The sequence below is a fragment of the Bombina bombina genome, chromosome 4, assembly GCF_027579735.1.
Source record: "Bombina bombina isolate aBomBom1 chromosome 4, aBomBom1.pri, whole genome shotgun sequence".
NCBI lineage: Eukaryota > Metazoa > Chordata > Amphibia > Anura > Bombinatoridae > Bombina > Bombina bombina.
The window spans coordinates 609,874,912-609,895,006 of record NC_069502.1 but is presented as its reverse complement, the minus strand read 5'-3'; the positions used below and the strand labels follow the sequence as shown (position 1 = coordinate 609,895,006).

The window sequence follows — 20,095 nt, the reverse complement described above, 5'->3', positions numbered from 1 at the left end:
AAACCTTTTTTGCCCATTCTCCAGCTTTGCATAACCAACATGGTTATATTAATATTCTTTTTAACTCTGTGATTACCTTGTATCTAAGCCTCTGTAGTCTGCCCCCTTATTTCAGTTCTTTTGACAGACTTGCATTTTAGCCAATCAGTGCCCTCTCAGAAGTAACTTCACAGGCGTGAGCACAATGTTATTTATATGGCGCAGATGAACTATCACTCTTCAGCTGTGAAAAACTGTCAAATGCATTGATATGAGGAGGCCTTCAAGGTCTTAGAAATTAGCTTATGAGCCTACCTAGGTTTAGCTTTCAACTAAGAATACCAAGAGAACAAAGCAAATGTTATGATAAAAGTGAATTGGAAAGTTGTTTAAAATTGCATGCGCTATCTTTATCATGCAAGTTTTAATTATGACTTGACTGTCCCTTTAAAGTGAATGTAAACTTTAATGAATTAAAGCCCAGGGTCAAAAAGTAATCTTAAAAACAGGGGCACTTTCATTCATTAAAGTTTTTAAAATATTTTAAAATACCTTTGCGTTATGGTAATCAACGCCGATCCTCCACCCGCAGGTCCTGCTTTCATTTAGCATATAGATGACGAATCTGGCTTCCTCCAATTGTTGCATGCCCCATGAGCTGCATGCCAAAGGGGGCACACAACGATTGGAGGAAGCTGGATTTGTCATTGATCTTTTAAAGCAAGCAGGAGCTGTGGGCGGAGGATCGGCGGCGTTTACCATAACGCAAAGGGAAGTATTTTAAAAAATAGGTTTCCTTTGGAAACTTTAATGAATTAAAGTGCCCCGGTTTTTAAGATAACTTTTTGATCCTGGGCTTTCATTGATTAAAGTTTACATTCACTTTAATGTTATTTTTTAAGTACTAGACAAGTAATAACTTTTTTTTTTTATAAAGTTTAATGTTTAATATGGTTTTGAACAAATTTATTGTGCCCTGGTGTAGATAACATTTGGTCTATTCTGTGAAATGACTACAATTTCTTTAATAGGCCTATGCAATCAAATATTGTACAGTTGACCAAGTATAAAGAAAATGTTGCTTGATATTTTGTTTTTACACTTACATGCTTTTTTTGTTTTATAGAACAAATTCGACTGAAAAATATAAGACACATCTATAGAAGTTGCTTATGGTACCAGCTGAAGTCGATCAAGCCTCAAAAAAATATAATTCCTACTTTAAAGTAAGTGAACTTTGTGACTAATATTTTATACTTAAAGGGACACTGAACCCAAAAATGTTCTTTCATGATTCAAGTAGAGAATACAATTATAAACAACATTCTAATTTGCTTCATTCTTTAGATATCCTTTGTTGAAGAAATTGCAATGCATATGGGTGAGCCAATCACACAAGGCATCTATGTGCAGCAACCAATCAGCAGCGACTGAGCCTATCTAGATATGCTTTTCAGCATATCATGAAAATGAAGCATATTAGATAATAGAAGTACATTAGAAAGTTGTTTAAAATTGCATGCTCTGTCTAAACCATGAAAGAAAAAAAATTGGCTTTCATGTCCCTTTAAGGTGCTTCCCCTTCATACATACACCTACATACTGTTGGCTTCTTTTCTGTTTCTGCCACAGAGGCATCATATTTTGTTATACTAATTGTTTTTACCAGTTGTACCATCTTTTTTTATGTGATCCATTTTTTGCATGCTTGCTATTTTTGCCAGAAATCTGAATTTTTTTTTTTTTCTTCACATTCTATTTGATACAGGCATTTATTCTTTTTTATGTCCATATCCCATCATAGGATTAGTATAATTGATTTTTTTGGCGAGATGTTTGATGTTGACCCAGGAAAATTGCATAATCTGAAATTTCATAATTAAAAAAACAATGCAATAGCACTTACTCTGAATTTTAAATGATCAATAGATTTTATTTTTTTTCTTACAAATTTGAAATTTCCTTTTAATGTATCATATGACAGCCATCAACCAATCACAGACTCGCATATACACCATGAACTCTTGCACATGCTCATTAGAAACTAGTGCCTCAGCGTGCTTGTTTTATTTTCTCTGTAGTGCCACTTTTAAAGTATTATTTGCAAATGTTTTCTCCTTGGTTTGCTCCATCAGTATAGGTAGTACACCATTGTTTTAAGCCTTTAGAACTCAACACCAACAATCCCATTGATCCCTGACCTGCTCTCTGTGCCACGATAATATTTTTCCACTCCAGGCTATTAAATGACCAAAATAAAATAATTAGTGGTGAACTAAAAAATTAGTAAGAAGATTATTTCAAGTAAATAGAAAATAGTATATGGAAAAAAAATATTCTATACAATCAGGCTGGTATTTTGCTGTGCTGTTGTGATCAGGGTTACACGAGCTGTTGCTGTGAGGCTATCGGCATGAAAGCGAGGCTCCAATCAAGTATATGGGAGTAAAAAAAATCTTCTGCGATCTTGCACGCTGTTGAGTGCGAGGATGTGATTGCGAGGGGGTGATATTTTTGCTCACAACCATGATCTCACGCTTAGTAGTGCACACAGGAATAACAAAACTGAGCGGAGATTACGGGTTCAAGGAAGTGCAAATATGCACTCAATTCGTAATGTAGCCCTTAAAGGGACCGTAAAGTCGAAATTAAAGTTTCATGCCAGTAGTGTTTACAAATAATGGGGTCGATCACAATCTATCTACAAAAATAGTTTTGTTTGTTATAACTCCGCAGCCACAAACCCCTTTTCAATAGAAAAGCTCCCAAAAAGGGCTTTACATATGTTAACTACCTGTTATTGAAATAGAAACTGGGAAGTCACCTGAAACTAACTTATACAATGGTGCATTCGCACATCTTAAAGTGAAGATCAATTTCGATGAATTAGTGTTCGGTTTTTTATAATCCTATTAAAAACAAGGGCACTTTAATTCATCAAAATTGACATTTCATTTGTTTTCTTCAAAAACTTACCTTTTAATCCTGACAGACGCTGCAGCGCTTCCTCCGCCCGTCGCAAGCCCTCTTCACTTGTCCAAAATGACGGAATCGTCATTTCTGACGTATGAAGAGGCTTCCGACGGCCGGGGGAATCGCTGGAGTGGCTGTCTGGATTAAAAGGTAAGTTTTTGAAGAAAAATGTCATGAGTGAAATGTCAATTTTGATGAATTAAAGTGCCCTTGTTTTTAATAGGATTATTAAAAACCGGGCACTAATTCATCGAAATTGACCTTCACTTTAAGGTTACCTAAATATTTATTCATGTAACCCCTTTGATCACTGTGCAAGGGATACAATCACTTACATGTCTGACATTAACGTATTGCAGGGCTTGACAAACCAAGTTGCCACTGCGCCCTGGATCAGAGTCTCAAGACACATCTATAGGTGCCCCCCACTTACCCTTTTCGGCAGGGTGGATTTGATTTAAATTGAATCTATTTAAATCACAATTTAAATCCTGATTGAAATCACTAGTCAGTAAGCCTCAATGTAAATCATGGTTTTCTACATAAAGGCTTTTATTTTTAGAATAACTTTTTTCAGATTATTTTTCCAGTTGTATCAGAAAATGTATTCACTAGTTATATACCATTAGAAAGACATAGATCATTTTAAATTATTGAGAGGTGAAGCATCTCAAGGTTAATGATTCATATTTAATCAACTTTTCAGCTATTTGAAGGTGAAAAATAATCATTACATTAATAATAATAATAATTTAAATGGTTTTCTTTAACTTAAAAAAAATAATTACCTTAATAACAATTTCCATCTAAAGGGGAGGAGAGTCCACAGCTTCATTCATTACTTATGGGAATTAAGAACCTGGCCACCAGAAGAAGGCAAAGACAACTTAGCCAAATGCTTACATACCTCCCCCACTCCCCTCATCCCCCAGTCATTCTTTGCCTTTCGTCACAGGAGGATGGCAGAGAGGTGCCGAAGTTTCGGAGGTCTCTTATGGAGAGTACTACTCTTCGCTATGGGTCGAGAGTTTAAGTAGCCCTAACAAGCCTTTCAGTTGACGGCCTGGGTGAAAGTTTGAGTCTGGAGATGCAGGGAGAGCTCTCCTCTGCAACACCATCCCGACTCATATTAACAACTCCTACAACAATCGGCATTGACGAGTTTCGCAGACTGCTTTGTTCTCTCAAGTCCATATCAGGAGCGATGCTACGACCTGTCACACTTGAAGGGCCGTGTTCCTGTTCCACGGCATGGACTCTGGTAAGATTGTTTCATTTTTTTATTATATTGATAACACAGAAGACAGGGCCACAGCGTGGCACCTTTTTATCTTTATAGAATCAAGGGTTAATATTCCTGGTAAGGGGATTATTGAACAGGGGGGTTTATACATGATATTCTTTGTGTCGTTGCTGCGTAATGCGGGATGAGTCTCTGGCAATGTGGTGGAACTGACAGGTTAATTTCTGGGATTTTTGCATGCCCTTTTTTGGCGCGTTTTATCTTTTAGGCAGGGGCGGTCCCTTTAGGGCTTGTCACTTCCGGCCTGTTCGGCGAAGGAGGAGACAAAGCGGTTCTCTAGTCCATGTCCTAGGAGGTGGTGAGTGCCCTGGCCATTGGTGGTTATAAAGGTGCCTGTTCTTAATTTTGCTAATTAAGATAAGAGCTATGGAGGACTGACGTGTTGGAGGGTACTCCCTCTTTATCTAAGTATTTTACCTGTATTTATTGTGAGGTTCCGGTAGACCAGCCTGCGCAACTATGTTCCACTTGCCTTGAAAGAGCTACGACATCTAAAAATAAGAGAATGTCTAGTACTACTGAGCCGTCCTCCTCTAAGGGCTCTCCGTCCCGTGAGGTGCGTTCCCTTATTGCGTCCCCTATTCCACATGCAGCGCCCCAGGGTCTGACTGTTACCCCTTCGGTGGAGATTTGCTGGCCGCCAGATTTTGCGGACCAACTTCAAATGGCAGTCCCTAAAGTTCTTTACCGCGTTCTGCTAAGCGCATGCGTAGAGCTTTCCAGAGCAGCCGGACTCAGGATTAATTTATGTCGGAAACTCCTGCGGAGTGGTACGACGATGAGGCCCACTCCGACGCTTCAGAGGGGGTTCCTTCTGGTTCGGAGTCCGTGTCATCTAAACCTCCGGCGGGGCCTGGCTATAAGTTTAAGATGGAGAATTTGCGCTTTTTGCTGAAGCAAGTGCTTGCTACTCTGGAGGTTCCGGAGCCGAAGCTTCTGGAAGAACCTTCCGTTCCTAAGCTGGACAGGGTGTATGAGCACAGGGCGGTGCCCCAGACCTTCCCGGTTCCTGTAAAGATGGCAAATATTATAAAGAATGAATGGGAGTGATTAGGTTCTTCCTTTTCCCCTTCGTCTAACTTTTAAAAAGCTTTCTCTTAAGTGTGTTCAGTCCACGGGTCATCCATTACTTATGGGATATATTCTCCTTCCCAACAGGAAGTTGCAAGAGGATCACCCAAGCAGAGCTGCTATATAGCTCCTCCCCTCACATGTCATACCCAGTCATTCTCTTGCAACCCTCAACAAAGGAGGTCGCGGGAGGAGTTGGAGTTTTTACTTAATTATTCTTCAATCAAAAGTTTGTTATTTTAAATGGCACCGGAGTGTGCTGTTTTTCTATCTCAGGCAGTATTTGGAAGAAGAAACTGCCTGCGTTTTTCTATGATCTTAGCAGGCGTAACTAAGATCCACTGGCTGTTCTCGACATTCTGAGGAGTGGGGTAACTTCAGAACATGGGAATAGCATGCGGGGTCCCCCGCAAATGAGGTATGTGCAGTACAATATTTTCTGGGAATGGAATTGACTAAGAAAACACTGCTGTTACCCGTATGATGTAAGTACAGCCTTAAATGCAGTAGTAGTGACTGGTATCAGGCTGATGAATGTATGCACAGTATAGTTATTTTCTAGGGACTAGAATTTGACTGAGAAAATACTGTTAAGGCTTAAGCATTATTTCAGTATTATCTGCAGTGGAAGCGACTGGTAGCAGGCTTAGTGATAACTTTGCATGACATTAAAAGATGTTTGTTTTTAAAAAAAGGTTTACTGGCATGTTATTCGTTTTTGTGAGGTACTTTGGTGATAAATCCTTTTGGGCATGAATTTTTTCTTTTTTTCCACATGGCTAACGTATATTTCTGCATAGAAACCGTTATATCAGGTCTCCCACTGTTGTAAATGAGCGGGAGGGGCCTTTTTTAGCGCCTTGTTGCGCAGTTAAAATTCTAGCACAGTCTTCCTGCTTCTTCCTCCTTGATCCAGGACGTCTCTAGAGAGCTCAGGGGTCTTCAAAATTCGTTTTTGAGGGAGGTAATCAGTCACAGCAGACCTGTGACAGTGTGTTAGACTGTGATAAAAACGTTAAATATTAATTTGATATCCGTTTTTTTTTTTTTTGGGTACTGAGGGGTTAATCATCCTTTTGCTAATGGGTGCAATCCTCTGCTAATTAATACATTTAAAGAATTGTTGACTATAACTGAATTAGTTCTTTGTTATTCAACTGTGTTTTTTAAAAGTGCTGCAGCGTTTTTTATATTGCTTGTGAACTTATTGAAAGTAATTTCCAAGCTTGCTAGCTTTATTGCTAGTCTGTTTAAACATGTCTGATACAGAGGAATCTGCTTGTTCGTTATGTTTAAAAGCTGATGTGGAGCCCAATAGAAATATGTGTACCAATTGTATTGATATTACTTTGAATAAAAGTCAATTTGTACCGATAAAGAAATTATCACCAGACAACGAGGGGGCAGTTATTCCAGCTAACTCTCCTCACGTGTCAGTACCTTCGTCTCCCGCTCGGGAGGTGCGTGAGATTGAGGCGCCAAGCACATCAAGGCCCTTACAAATCACTTTACATGGTATGGCTAATGTTATGAAAGAAGTATTATACAATATGCCCGAGTTAAGAGGCAAGCGCGACAGTTCTGGGTTAAGGACAGAGCGCGCCGATGAGACGAGAGCCATGTCTGATACTGCGATACAATTGCAGAACATGAGGACGGAGAGCTTCATTCTGTGGGTGACGGTTCTGATTCGGGGAGACCGGATTCAGAAATTTCAAATTTTAAATTTAAGCTTGAGAACCTCCGCGTGTTGCTAGGGGAGGTGTTGGCGGCTCTGAATGATTGTGACACGGTGGCAATCCCAGAGAAATTATGTAGGCTGGATAAATACTACGCGGTACCGGTGTGTACTGACTTTTTTCCTATACCAAAGAGGCTTACAGAGATTATTATTAAGGAGTGGGATAGACCCGGTGTGCCTTTTTCCCCTCCGATATTTAGAAAAATGTTCCCTATAGACGCCACCACACGAGACTTATGGCAGACGGTCCCTAAGGTGGAGGGAGCAGTTTCTACTTTAGCCAAGCGTACCACTATCCCGGTGGAGGATAGCTGTGCTTTCTCAGATCCAATGGATAAAAAATTAGAGGGTTATCTTAAGAAAATGTTTGTTCAACAAGGTTTTATATTACAGCCTCTTGCATGCATTGTGCCTGTCACTGCTGCAGCGGCATTCTGGTTTGAGTCTCTGGAAGAGGCGATTCGCACAGCACCATTGGATGAGTCTTTTGAGCAAGATTAGAACCCTTAAGCTGGCTAACGCGTTTGTTTCGGATGCCGTAGTGCATTTAACCAAACTTACGGCTAAGAATTCCGGATTCGCCATACAGGCGCGCAGAGCGCTATGGCTTAAATCATGGTCAGCAGATGTAACTTCTAAGTCTAAATTACTAAACATTCCTTTCAAAGGGCAGACCTTATTCGGGCCCGGCTTGAAGGAAATTATTGCTGACATTACTGGAGGTAAGGGCCACACCCTTCCTCAGGACAGGGCCAAATCAAAGGCCAAACAGTCTAATTTTCGTGCCTTTCGTAATTTCAAGGCAGGAGCAGCATCAACTTCCTCTGCTCCAAAACAGGAAGGAACTACTGCTCGTTACAGACAGGGTTGGAAAGGCAACCAGTCATGGAACAAGGGCAAGCAGGCCAGAAAGCCTACTTCCGCCCCTAAGACAGCATGAAGACAGGGCCCCCTTTCCGGAGACGGATCTAGTGGGGGGCAGACTCTCTCTCCGCCCAGGCTTGGGCAAGAGATGTACAGGATCCCTGGACGTTGGAGATTATATCTCAGGGATACCTTCTGGATTTCAAAACTTCTCCTCCACAAGGGAGGTTTCATCTGTCAAGGTTATCAACAAACCTAGTAAAGAAAGAGGCATTTCTACAATGTGTACAAGACCTCTTAGTGATGGGAGTGATCCACCCAGTTCCGCGGACGGGACAGGGGAAAGGGTTTTATTCAAATCTGTTTGTGGTTCCCAAGAAAAAGGGAACCTTCAGACCAATCTTAGATTTAAAAATCTTAAACAAATTCCTAAGGGTTCCATCGTTCAAGATGGAAACCATTCGGACCATCCTACCCATGATCCAAGAGGGTCAATATATGACCACAGTGGATTTAAAGGATGCCTACCTTCACATACCGATTCACAAAGATCATTATCGGTACCTAAGGTTTGCTTTTCTAGACAGGCATTACCAGTTTGTAGCGCTTCCCTTCGGGTTAGCTACGGCCCCGAGAATTTTTACAAAGGTTCTGGGCTCTCTTCTGGCGGTACTAAGACCACGAGGCATAGCGGTGGCTCCGTACCTAGACGACATTCTGATACAAGCGTCAAGTTTTCAAAATGCAAAGTCTCATACAGAGATAGTTCTAGCATTTCTGAGGTCGCATGGGTGGAAAGTGAACGTGGAAAAGAGTTCTCTGTTACCACTCACAAGGGTCCCCTTTCTAGGGACTCTTATAGATTCTGTAGAGATGAAGATTTACCTGACGGAGTCCAGGTTATCAAAGATTCTCAATGCTTGCCGTGTCCTTCACTCCATTCCAAGCCCATCAGTAGCTCAGTGCATGGAAGTAATCGACTTAATGGTCGCGGCAATGGACATAGTGCCATTTGCGCGCCTACATCTCAGACCGCTGCAACTATGCATGCTAAGTCAATGGAACGGGGATTACTCAGATCTGTCCCCTTTGCTAAATCTGGACCAGGAGACCAGAGATTCTCTTCTCTGGTGGTTGTCACGGGTTCATCTGTCCAAAGGAATGACTTTTCGCAGACCAGATTGGACGATTGCAACAGATGCCAGCCTGCTAGGCAGGGGAGCAGTCTGGAACTCCCTGAAGGCTCAGGGATCGTGGACTCAGGAGGAGAAACTCCTCCCAATAAACATTCTAGAATTAAGAGCAATATTCAATGCTCTTCTAGCTTGGCCTCAGTTAGCAACACTGAGATTCATCAGATTTCAGTCGGACAACATCACGACTGTGGCTTACATCAATCATCAAGGGGGAACCAGGAGTTCCCTAGCGATGTTGGAAGTCTCGGAGATAATTCGATGGGCAGAGCCTCACTCTTGCCACCTGTCAGCGATCTACATCCCAGGCGTGGAGAACTGGGAGGCGGATTTTCTAAGTCACCAGACTTTTCATCCGGGGGAGTGGGAACTTCACCCGGAGGTGTTTTCTCAACTGATTCATCGTTGGGGCAAACAAGATCTGGATCTCATGGCATCTCGCCAGAACGCCAAGCTTCCTTGTTACGGATCCAGGTCCAGGGACCCGGGAGCGGTGCTGGTAGATGCGCTAGCAGCCCCTTGGGTTTTCAACATAGCTTATGTGTTTCCACCTTTTCCGTTGCTACCTCGACTGATTGCCAGGATCAAACAGGAGAGGGCATCGGTAATTCTGATAGCGCCTGCGTGGCCACGCAGGACCTGGTATGCAGACCTAGTGGACATGTTGTCCTGTCCACCATGGTCTCTACCCCTGAGGCAGGACCTTCTAATTCAGGGTCCTTTCAACCATCCAAACCTAATTTCTCTGAGGCTGACTGCTTGGAAATTGAACGCTTGATTCTATCAAAGCGTGGGTTTTCGGAATCGGTTATTGATACATTAATACAGGCTCGGAAACCTGTTACCAGAAAAATTTACCACAAGATATGGCGTAAATATTTATATTGGTGTGAATCCAAGAGTTACTCATGGAGTAAGGTTAGGATTCCTAGGATATTGGCTTTTCTACAAGAGGGTTTAGAAAAGGGCTTATCCGCTAGTTCACTAAAGGGACAGATTTCTGCTCTGTCTATTCTTTTACACAAGCGTCTGGCAGAGAATCCAGACGTCCAGGCTTTTTGTCAGGCTTTGGCTAGGATTAAGCCTGTGTTTAAAGCTGTTGCTCCTCCGTGGAGCTTAAACTTGGTTCTTAAAGTTCTTCAGGGTGTTCCGTTTGAACCCCTTCATTCCATTGATATTAAGCTTTTATCTTGGAAAGTTCTGTTTTTGATGGCTATTTCCTCGGCTCGAAGAGTCTCTGAGTTATCTGCCTTACATTGTGATTCCCCTTATCTGATCTTTCATTCAGACAAGGTAGTCCTGCGTACTAAACCTGGGTTTTTACCTAAGGTTGTTTCTAACAGGAATATCAATCAAGAGATTGTTGTTCCATCTTTATGTCCTAATCCTTCTTTAAAGAAGGAACGTCTTTTGCATAATCTAGACGTGGTCCGTGCCCTGAAGTTCTACTTACAGGCAACTAAAGATTTTCGACAAACTTCTTCTCTGTTTGTCGTTTACTCTGGACAGAGGAGAGGTCAAAATGCTTTGGCTACCTCTCTCTCTTTTTGGCTTTGTAGCATAATACGTTTAGCCTATGAGACTGCTGGACAGCAGCCTCCTGAAAGAATTACAGCTCATTCCACTAGAGCTGTGGCTTCCACCTGGGCCTTTAAGAATGAGGCCTCTGTTGAACAGATTTGCAAGGCTGCAACTTGGTCTTCACTTCATACTTTTTCCAAACCTTACAAATTTGACACTTTTGCTTCTTCGGAGGCTGTTTTTGGGAGAAAGGTTCTACAGGCAGTGGTAACTTCTGTTTAATGTTCCTGCCTTGTCCCTCCCATCATCCGTGTACTTTAGCTTTGGTATTGGTATCCCATAAGTAATGGATGACCCGTGGACTGAACACACTTAACAAGAGAAAACATAATTTATGCTTACCTGATAAATTTATTTCTCTTGTAGTGTGTTCAGTCCACGGCCCGCCCTGTCTATTTGAGGCAGGTTCTAAATTTTAAATTATAACTCCAGTCACCACTGCACCCTATAGTTTCTCCTTTCTCGTCTTGTTTCGGTCGAATGACTGGATATGACATGTGAGGGGAGGAGCTATATAGCAGCTCTGCTTGGGTGATCCTCTTGCAACTTCCTGTTGGGAAGGAGAATATATCCCATAAGTAATGGATGACCCGTGGACTGAACACACTACAAGAGAAATAAATTTATCAGGTAAGCATAAATTATGTTTTTCCTCTTTCCGGAGGCCCAGCTTGAGCTGTGGGGAACCATTCCCAAGGTGGATGGGGCTATCTCCACTCTCGCTAAGTGTACAACTATTCCTCTAGAGGATAACTTGTCCAAGGAGCCCATGGATAAAAAGTTGGAAAACATGTTAAGGAAAATGTTTCAACACACAGTTTGTTTTTTAACCTAACGCGGCCGTAATCGCAGTTGCCGGAGCTGTGTCTTATTGGTGTGATTCTCTGTGCGAGAGCCCTCTTTCGAAGAAGTTCAGAAAAGGATTAAGGCGCTGAAGGTTGCCAATTCTTTCATTTGCGACTCCAATATACAGATTATTCGCCTGAACGCTAAGGTGTCAGGTTTTTCCGTTTTTTAGCACGCATAGCGCTGTGGCTATAATCTTAGTCAGCGGACATGACTTCTAAGCTGAGGTTACTGTCCCTGCCTTTTCAAGGTAAGATTTTGTTCGGTTCAGGCCTGGACTCGATCATATCCATGGTTACGGGAGGCAAGGGTGCCTTCCTGCCCCAGAATAAGAAGGCTAAGCCTAAGGGCTCTAATTTTCATCCCTTTCGCGCAGACAAGGCTCAACGCCAACAGCCTGCCATGAAGGCGGACCAACCTAAGGGTGCCTAGAAGCCTTCTCAGGCTTGGAACAAGTCTAAGCAGAACAAGAAGCCCACCGAAACAAAATCGTCATGAAGGGGCGGCCCCCGACAGGTCTTCGAACCGGGTAGGGGGCAGATTGTCTCTCTTCTCAGGCGCCTGGTTGCAGGATGTTCAGGGCCATTGGGTTCTGGAGGTTGTCGCCCAGGGTTACAGGATAGGGTTCAGGTCCCTTCCGCCCAGGGGCAGATTCCTTGTTTCAAACCTGTCTTCAAGGCCGGAAAAGAAAGAGGCCTTTCTAGAGTGTGTGAGGAATCTCTCATCTCTAGGTGTTATCGTACCAGTTCCCCATGCGGAAAAGGGTCTAGGGTACTATTCAAATCTGTTCGTTGTTCCAAAGAAGGAGGGCATGTTCCACTCGATTCTGGATTTAAAGTGTTTAAACAAGTTCCTGTCCGTGCCATCATTTAAGATGGAAACGATCAGGTTTTACCTCTAGTTCAAGAGGGGGCTATTCATGACCACAATAGACTTGAAGGATGCTTACCTACATGTTCCAATTCACAGGGACCACTTCCAGTTCCTCATATTTGCGTTTCTGGACCAACATTTTCAATTTGTGGCCCTTCCCTTCGGTCTGGCGACGGCCCCGAGAGTCTTCACGAAGGTTCTGGGGGCCCTGCTTACAGTGGCCAGATCCAGGGGTATTGCAGTGGCGCCCTACCTAGACGACATTCTGGTTCAGGCGCCGTCCTTTCATCTGGCAGAAGTCAACTCAAGGGCTCTGCTTCTGTTACTTTAATCTCACGGTTGGAAGATCAACTCCGGAAAGAGCTCCCTGGTTCCCAGCACCAGGGTGGAGTTTCTGGGCACGATACTAGACTCAGTGTCCATGAAGATATTCCTCACGGATTGGCGTCGCAGGAAGATTTGGTCCGCCTGTCTTGCCCTTCAGTCCTCAAGGAGTCCCTCAGTGTCTCAGTGTATGGAGGTGATTGTTAAGCCTGTTTAACATGTCTGTGCCTTCGGATAAGCTATGTTCTATATGTATGAAAGCCAATGTGTCTCCCCATTTAAATTTATGTGATAATTGTGCCATAGCGTCCAAACAAAGTAAGGACAGTACTGCCACAGATAATGAAATTGCCCAAGATGATTCCTCAGATGAGGGGAGTAAACATGATACTACATCATCTCCTACTGTGTCTACACCAGTTTTGCCCACACAGGAGGCCCCTAGTACATCTAGTGCGCCAATGCTTATTACCATGCAACAATTAACGGCTGTAATGGATAACTCCATAGCAAATATTTTATCCAAAATGCCTACTTATCAGAGAAAGCGCGATTGCTCTGTTTTAAACACTGAAGAGCAGGAGGGCGCTGATGATAATTGTTCTGTCATACCCTCACACCAATCTGAAGGGGCCATGAGGGAGGTTTTGTCAGATGGGGAAATTTCAGATTCAGGAAAAATTTCTCAACAAGCTGAACCTGATGTTGTGACATTTAAATTTAAATTAGAACATCTCCGCGCACTGCTTAAGGAGGTGTTATCTACTCTGGATGATTGTGACAACTTGGTCATTCCAGAGAAATTATGCAAGATGGACAAGTTCCTAGAGGTTCCGGGCTCATGGTCTCCAGCATAGACGTCATTCCATTTGCAAGATTTCATCTCAGACCTCTTCAGCTGTGCATGTTGAGACAGTGGAACAACGATCATTCCGATCTGTCACAGCTGATATCCATGGATGCGCAGACTCGGACTTCCCTCTCTTGGTTTATCCGTCGTGTCAAGTTGTCCATGGGCACATCCTTCTTGAGACCGTCCTGGGAAATTGTGGCCATGGACCCGAGTCTGTCGGAATGGGGAGCTGTTTGGGGTGCCAGAATGGCACATGGAAAATGGTCTCGACTGGAGTCTCTTCTTCGGATAAATATCCTGGAACTGTGAGCAATTTACAATGCTCTGAAGGCGTGGCCCTGTCTGGGGGAACGCAACTTCATCAGGTTCCAGACGGACAACATTACCTTGGTGGCATCAACCACCAGGGGGGTACGAGGAGTTCCCTAGCAATGAGGGTGGTGTCTCGGATTCTGGAGTGGGCGGAGACCCACGGCTGTTCGCTCTCAGCGATCCACATCTCTGGAGTGGACAACTGGGAAGCGAACTTTCTCAGCAGGCAAACATTTCATCCGGGAGAATGGTCTCTTCACCCCGAGGTGTTTGCAGAGATTTGTCTCAGATGGGGGACGCCAGAGATTGATCTCATGGCGTCCCGTTTAAATTGCAAACTTCCCCGATACCCCAAGTGGAGCTAATGGATGCGTTGGCGGTACCTTGGGAGTTCAGTCTAGTGTACATTTTTCCTCCGTTACCATTTCTACCTCGTATAGTGGCACGCATAAAGCAGGGGAGAGCGTCGTCCATTCTGATTGCTCCTTCATGGCCGCGGATGGTGTGGTTTGCGCAGATGGTGGAGATGTCGTCCTTTCCGCTGTGGAGGTTACCCTGTCGCAGGGATCTGTTGGAACAGGGTCCTTTTCTACATCAGAATCTAGATTTTCTGAGGCTGACTGCGTGGAGATTGAACGCTTAGTCCTAGCCAAGAGAGGTTTTTCTGAAACCGTGATTGATACTCTAGTTCAGGCAAGGAAGCCAGTCACTCAGCACATCTACCATAAGGTGTGGAGAGTTTACTTGTCCTGGTGTGAGAGACATGGATATCCTTGGCACAAGGTGAAGGTATCCAGGATTTTATCCTTTCTCCAAGAGAGTTTGGAGAAGGGTCTTGGCGCTAGTTCCCTGAAGGGACAGATTTCGGCTCTCAGTGTTGTTGCATAGGAAGCTCGCTGAGCTTCCTGACATTCAATCCTTTGTTCAGGCCCTGTCTAAAATCAGGCCTGTATTTAGTCAGTTTGCTCCCCCGTGGAGCTTGAATCTTGACCATAAGAATCCTGTTTTTTAAGGTTATTTTCCTGTTAGCCATCGCATCGGCCCACAGAGTTCCGAACTGGTGGCCTTGCAACATGAGCCCCCTTATCTGGTGTTTCATACAGATAAGGCTGTTCTTCGCACATGCTTGGGTATTCTTCCCAAGGTGGTGTCTGACTGTAACATCAATCAGGAAATAGTTGTTCCTTCTTTGTGCCCTAGCCCCTCTTCTTCTAAGGAGAGGCTACTTCAAAATCTGGATGTGGTTCGTGCCTTGAAGTTCTATCTTCAGGCGACTAAGGATTTCAGACAATCTAACTATCTTTTTGTAGTCTATTCAGGGAAGTGCAGGGGTCAGCAGGCCTCTGCTACTTCTTTGTCTTTTTGGCTGAGGCGCTTGATCATGTTCCAAACCTATCCCTTCCTTGTGATTAGCATGTCTACACCAATCTACTATTCTGGTCATAAGTCTCGTAGCGGTACAATAGGTTCGGGACCCCGAGTCCTCCCTCTAGCTTAGTGCGGTATAAAGTTTTTGTGGCGACCCTTGGGCGTTTATGATTCCAAATGTATGAATTGATAAGTTTCTGTAGATAAAAGATGGTGGAGTCAGGGATAGGGATGGGTAATGCCTGAAGAACATAAAGGATTTAAGGGAGTATTACCATTTTAATGGCATTCACCCTGCCTAGCCAGGAGATTGGTTTATTGGACCAGGAGTGTAAGGTAGAAGCTATATGACTTTTCAAGGGAAACAATTTATGTAATTGTGGCGAGATCAGAATCCCTAGATATTTGAGTGCTATAGGTTGGTGTTTATATTGGTGCGACTGTAGTATGCGTAAATCTTCAGGAGATGCCTCTATATCAATGAACTCTGATTTTGTATTATGTAAGTTAGACAAAGTCCAATATTCTTGAAAGAGAAGTAATAGGGAGGGAATAATAGAAGTAGGGAGATTCGTGAGTGAGTATGATGTCCGCGTATAATGAAATCTTGTACTCCTGTTGTCCTATGGTGATACCAGTGATCGAGGGTGTGGTTCTAATTATCTTCCTTTGCTAAGATAAACAGTGTTGGGGACAGCAGGCAACCCTGTCTGGTCCAGTTGTTTATTTGAAAGGAGGGTGATAAAGAGTCATTTAGTTTTATTTTGGCCGTAGGGGTATTATACAGAGCAAAAATCTTATGAATAAGTTGGTCATCGAATCCGAATTTCCGCAAGGTGTGAGTCAGGAAAGGCCAGTCAAGCCGGTCAAACGCCTTCTCGGCATCTAATGACAGAACTATAGAAGGGATGTGGTTATTTGTAGCATATTCTATAATGTTCAATATTTTAGTGGTATTATCTCGGGCCTCCCTGTGGGGGGTAAAACCTACTTGGTTAGTATGGACAATATCTGGGATAATCTTGTTCAATCGGATGGTAAGAATTTTAGCATATAGTTTGATGTCTAAATTTAATAATGAAATTGTGCGGAAGTTTGAGGGTGTTGTAGGTGATTTGCCAGGCTTTGGTATCACTACCACATGTGCCTCTAGCATGGAAGGGGGGAATTTTGTTCCATCCGCTTAAGTGCGGCACCAGGGTTTCTCCGAATGTCTGCTAATATTTTGCAGAGAAACTGTCGGGGCCTGGGCTTTTCCCTGATTTTAGCTCTTGTATTGCGAGTGTAATCTCTTGGGAGGTGATGCGTGAGTTGATGTTTTGTAATTGCGTGCTGGTGATAGATGGGAGCGGGCAAATCTGAAGGAGTTGTGCGATATCGTGCGTAAGTTGGGGTGAAGGGGTCTCAGGGTTTATATTATTCAAATTAGAATAATAGGAGTGGAATGTTTGATATATGTATATGTTTTCTCTTCCTGAGGGTCCTGGCCAGGTATTTGTCTGCTCTCTCGATTACCCTCAAAATGGAACAAGCTGTTCGTTTTCCTTTTTTAAAGTGTGATATTCTATCTGTAGAAAGTCATCCAGTGCCTTCCGTGTGTCCGAGATTTCGGAGAGGATGAAGGAGTTTGTTGGGGATTGTTTATGTTGAAAGCTTAAATGTGAGAACTTTGAGGTGAGATCGTGGTATGCCTGTTGTTGTGCTTTGTTAACTTGTGATTTTAATTTGATAAATTCTCCTGCCTTTTAAAAAGACAATGCAAAAGCACTGCATTTCAAATGCACCTTTTTTTTTTACAAATATGTTTCCTTTCATTTGCATGACACTTGTATCATGTGACAGCCATCTGCCAATCATATGTCAAACATCCATGTATTTTTAATGGCATATAGCCACATCTGATATAACTGTAAAACTAAACTGGAAAGTTGTTATTCTAAAAATGAAACCTTTATGTAGCAAACCATGATTTAAATCAAGTCTTACTAAATAAATCCATTCTGATAGTAAGATAAGAGTGCTATTTTTTTATTTTATTTTAGTTGTAATCCATTTTACCATTTAGTTTTTTTTTTAGCTTTCTCTGTGGACTAACTTCAGCAGTAAGGAGAGAGCAGTATTGTATGGTGGGCTATGCCCTCACAGACTTATTGGATTCCTTTTTTTACTACAGGAGTAGTGGGTCATGCATCAGAACCAGGAGTCATTTTTACTACAGGAGTATGGGATCATGTATCAGAACCATATTAATCAATGGTTGCTGCAAGTTTGAAGAATATGATTTTATCTGGTTTTAGATGGTTTAAATTTATTTCCCATGATTCTTATTTGCATGTATAAAGCACACCTATGTTGGTGTTAAATAGATTTTATTATAACTAATACAGGATATTAAACAACACATTTACTAATCCTACCCTATTTTTTTTTCCAAAAAAGTATTTAATATTGGTGAATGTTACTTGTTAAACATACAAAAAAAATTCTCTATTTTTACAGGAAAATAGTGCTTCTTATGGGATGGGCATTATTTCTTTTTCTTGCCTACAAGGTCTCCAAAACAAACAGAGAATATCAAGAATACAACCCATATGAAGTGTTAAGTTTGGATCCAGTAAGTAATAAGCACATGTTCAATTGAGATTAAGAATTCTTATATGGTTTATGTGTATCTTGGCCATATAGTTTTCTTTCTATTATTCATGTTGTGGACAATATTAATGACTTTATTCACTTCCAAATATATAGATCCTTTTTCTATTTTGCTCTATAAAGCCTTGTCATTCTTGATGTATAGTATAAACTATTACTGCCTTAAAGGGCCACTAAACCCAAAATCTTTCTTTCATGATTCAGATAGAGAATAGAAATTTAAACAACATTACAATTTACTTCTATTATTTATTTTGCTTCATTTTTTAAATATCCTTAGTTGAAGAAAAAGCAATGCACATGGTGAGCCAATCACACGATGCTTCTATGTGCAGCAACCAATCATCAGCTAGTAAGCATATCTAGATATGCTTTTCATCAAAGAATATCAAGAGAATAAAACAAATTAGATAATATAAGTAAATTAGAAAGATGTTTAAAATTGCATTCTCTTTCTAAATCATAAAAGAAAAAATGTGGGTGGCATGTCCCTTTAAGTCTAATCTTTCCATGATAATAAAGGGTTCATATATAAAAGAATTCCTACGTTTTTTTTATTAATGTACAATTTTTTCTTTAAAAGGGTGCAACAGTGTCCGAAATCAAGAAGCAGTATCGTCTGTTATCTCTGAAATTCCACCCTGATAAAGGAGGAGATGAAGTAATGTTTATGAGAATAGCGAAGGCCTATGCAGCGTGAGTATAGTGCCCTACAGATGACTGCCACAGAATTGCCTAGCAAATACCACATACATATTTTGTTTTATTGCTTAGAGATATCTGAAATATAAGTTAAAGTATTTTGTTGTTTGTTCCATCATTTATTTTTTAATATGGATGTTCATCTGATTTATTACACCAACTTTTTTTTTATACCGTATCACTTAGGCACAAATAATGCATTTCCTACTGGTTTTAATCATCTTTATGGGAAAACCTGTTAACACATCTGCATCTTAATCATCTGCATGATAGAAATGTTTTGTGTTTAATATCCTCGTAGTGACATGCTATATTGCATATTGCACTTTAACATATATATATATTTATTTATACAGTATCTCACAAAAGTGAGTACACCCCTCACATTTTTGTAAATATTTTATTATATCTTTTCATGTGACAACACTGAAGAAATGATACTTTGCTACAATGTAAAGTAGTGAGTGTACAGCCTGTGTAACAGTGTTAAGTTGCTGTCCCCTCAAAATAACTCAACACACAGCCATTATTGTCTAAACCGTTGGCAACAAAAGTGAGTACACTTTTTGCCAAATTGGGCCCAAAGTGTCAATATTTTGTGTGGCCACCATTATTTTCCAACACTGCCTTAACCCTCTTGGGCATGGAGTTCACTAGAGCTTCACAGCTTGCCACTGGAATCCTCTTCCACTCCTCCTCCATGAAGACATCACAGAGCTGGTGGACCAATAGCAATGCAAGTGTTGCAAGCTCAGCGATGAGGACAAGTGAATAAAACTATACGTATAGAGGAATATAGATTTGTCAGCCATCTCATGGCGTATTGGGGCAATATATTAAACAGCAATAAAGTTATAAATATGGGAATTAGTCAGCAACTGTATAGGGAATAGAGTGGAATATAGGGATTATAGCATAGATGTACCAAAAATATGTCCCATATAAACTGTGCATATAGCACCTATGCAAGGACATAATATATGTAGTAGCCAGGACATCTAGAACAGGGCATACTGTGTAAAGTATAGTGCCAATATTGAGGTTAATTCAACCAATATACAAGGCACAACAGCACAAGGATCATACCTACGGATTCAAAATGGAATGGTCAATATCATGGACTCCCATTATTATCCACTTGTAGATCATTATATGTAAAACATTATAAAAAATTAAATTTTACAGAAAACAATGCCAGTCAAACATGGTGTTCAGTCCATTGGGCTGTAAGGTGTTCAGTCAATGGATCCATCTTGCCTCTACCTGTAATAGTGTCCTATTCCTATCCCCACCACGTTTCAAAGGGGGAACATGATCAATTAAGACAAAGCGAAGATCATTTACACCATGTCCGGCCTCCAAGAAGTGTCTCGCCACTGGCTGGTCACTTTTCCCATTCTTTATAGCACTCCTAATAGCAGATCTGTGATTGGCAAAGCACACTCTGGCATCATCTGTGG

General features: G+C 41.8%; 1 protein-coding gene across 1 annotated transcript in view; it reads left to right on the top strand.

Annotated features, from left to right (window-relative positions):
- SEC63 (SEC63 homolog, protein translocation regulator) overlaps positions 1-20,095 on the top strand; it is a 259,775-nt gene that overhangs the window by 42,807 nt on the left and 196,873 nt on the right. Inside the window, exons 2-4 of the mRNA XM_053710605.1 lie at positions 1,106-1,205; positions 17,781-17,895; positions 18,517-18,629. Of these exons, the coding sequence (XP_053566580.1) occupies positions 1,106-1,205; positions 17,781-17,895; positions 18,517-18,629 (328 nt within the window). The remainder of the gene's footprint in view (positions 1-1,105; positions 1,206-17,780; positions 17,896-18,516; positions 18,630-20,095) is intronic.